A 1,367-nucleotide genomic window follows, 5' to 3' on the forward strand; every position below is an offset into this window, starting at 1 on the left:
CGCACCTTGGGCAACCACCGCGCGCTTCGAGGTGTCGTTGGCACGGACGTAGTTGATCAGCAGGGCGAGTGCCGCCGAGGCCACCGGTGCGTTGACCGCCGGCTTGCAAAGCGTCGTGTAGATGGTGGCCATGTGCCGCGGGAGCTCCAGCGCCGTCGCGTCGTCCTGCGCCGTCTTGGAGGCGAAGAAAAGACCGGTGAGGAGGCTTGCGTACAGCAGAAAGCTGTCGGTCGCCGAGACGCCGCGCAGTCGCATCGTGTCGGCGGCGCCAAGGAGCCGGCGCCACGCCACGGCCACGAGGTTGTGTGTGGGCGCAATCGATACCTCGCCCGACTCGGCGATTGACGTGAGGATCGATGCGAGCGGCGCCGGTGCCACCTCCGTGTGCACGAGGAGTGCGGCGACGTGGTTGCTGAGGGTGGAGAGTTTGGTGGACTCCTGCGGTAAAAGCAGCGGCAGCACGCGCGGAAGCAGTGCTGCCATCGGCGCCAAAAGACGTTCGAGGAGCGTGGGATCGGCAAAGCGGTCTGATGTCACTCGGAGCAGTGCGCCCAGTAGCTCTGAGAGAAACGACGTTGGCAGGTGCAGCGAGCTCTGAGAAGGACGCTGAGAACGCAGAGCACGTCGCCCAAAAGCGCTGCGTAGAAGCGATCGAGTGGTCCCGACCAGACCAAGACGGTGGACACCGCTGGCAAGAGCGACGCCTACACGTGACGATAAGATCATATTTCACAGAGTCGAGGGATACCAGAGACGGACGCGGCGCAACCGACAGCAGCAGCAAAGACGCGGCGCGCACACTGAGCATTGCGTCCGACTGATGCGACGTCGTCCATGCCTCCTACAACACAAAGATACCAACTATGTTGAGCTAGAGTCATGAGATACCGTGATGAGGTCCCTAAATGCCGAGCGCTTGGTCTCCGAGAGGCCAAGGACCGAGTGCGCAAACCGACTGCAGACATCAACCGGTGTCTCCATCGACAAGAGCTACAAACAGTGTTTATACAAAGTAGAAATAGACATTAGGCATTACGTACCGAGGACCACGGCAACGAGGGCAAGCTCGGGTCGTTGGGAGGCACCAGCCGCAGCAGTGCCAGTGTGAGCGCCGGTGCCAGTGTCGTCGTCTCGTCGACGAGTAGTTTTCGAACCGACGTCGTGTCGAGAGCTCTCTCATGTGCCACGACGGCACCAGCGGCACGGCGGACAGCGGCGGCTTCGGTGGTGTCGCCCAGCGTATCCAGCGCCAGGTGGGCCAGCGTGGTCTCGACGCCCGAGGCCACGAGCATGTAGCCGAGGGTGCGCAGTCGGCCGTCGACGTCAAACAACACAACGCGCGCAGTGGCCAAAACGTCCTCGTCGCT

At 62.5% G+C, this 1,367-nt stretch overlaps 1 protein-coding gene across 1 annotated transcript; it reads right to left on the bottom strand.

The window, feature by feature from the left end:
• Window positions 1-18: 18 nt before the first annotated feature.
• Window positions 19-1,292, bottom strand: SPRG_16139 (hypothetical protein; the record flags this gene model as incomplete). Its single annotated transcript, XM_012355643.1, has 5 exons — window positions 19-558; window positions 606-704; window positions 749-841; window positions 889-990; window positions 1,041-1,292. Coding segments are annotated over 5 exons (1,086 nt in total), but the record flags the coding sequence as incomplete, so codon positions are not given.
• Between the last annotated feature and the right edge of the window lie 75 nt (window positions 1,293-1,367).

The sequence above is a fragment of the Saprolegnia parasitica genome (genome assembly GCF_000151545.1).
Source record: "Saprolegnia parasitica CBS 223.65 unplaced genomic scaffold supercont2.279, whole genome shotgun sequence".
NCBI lineage: Eukaryota > Oomycota > Saprolegniomycetes > Saprolegniales > Saprolegniaceae > Saprolegnia > Saprolegnia parasitica.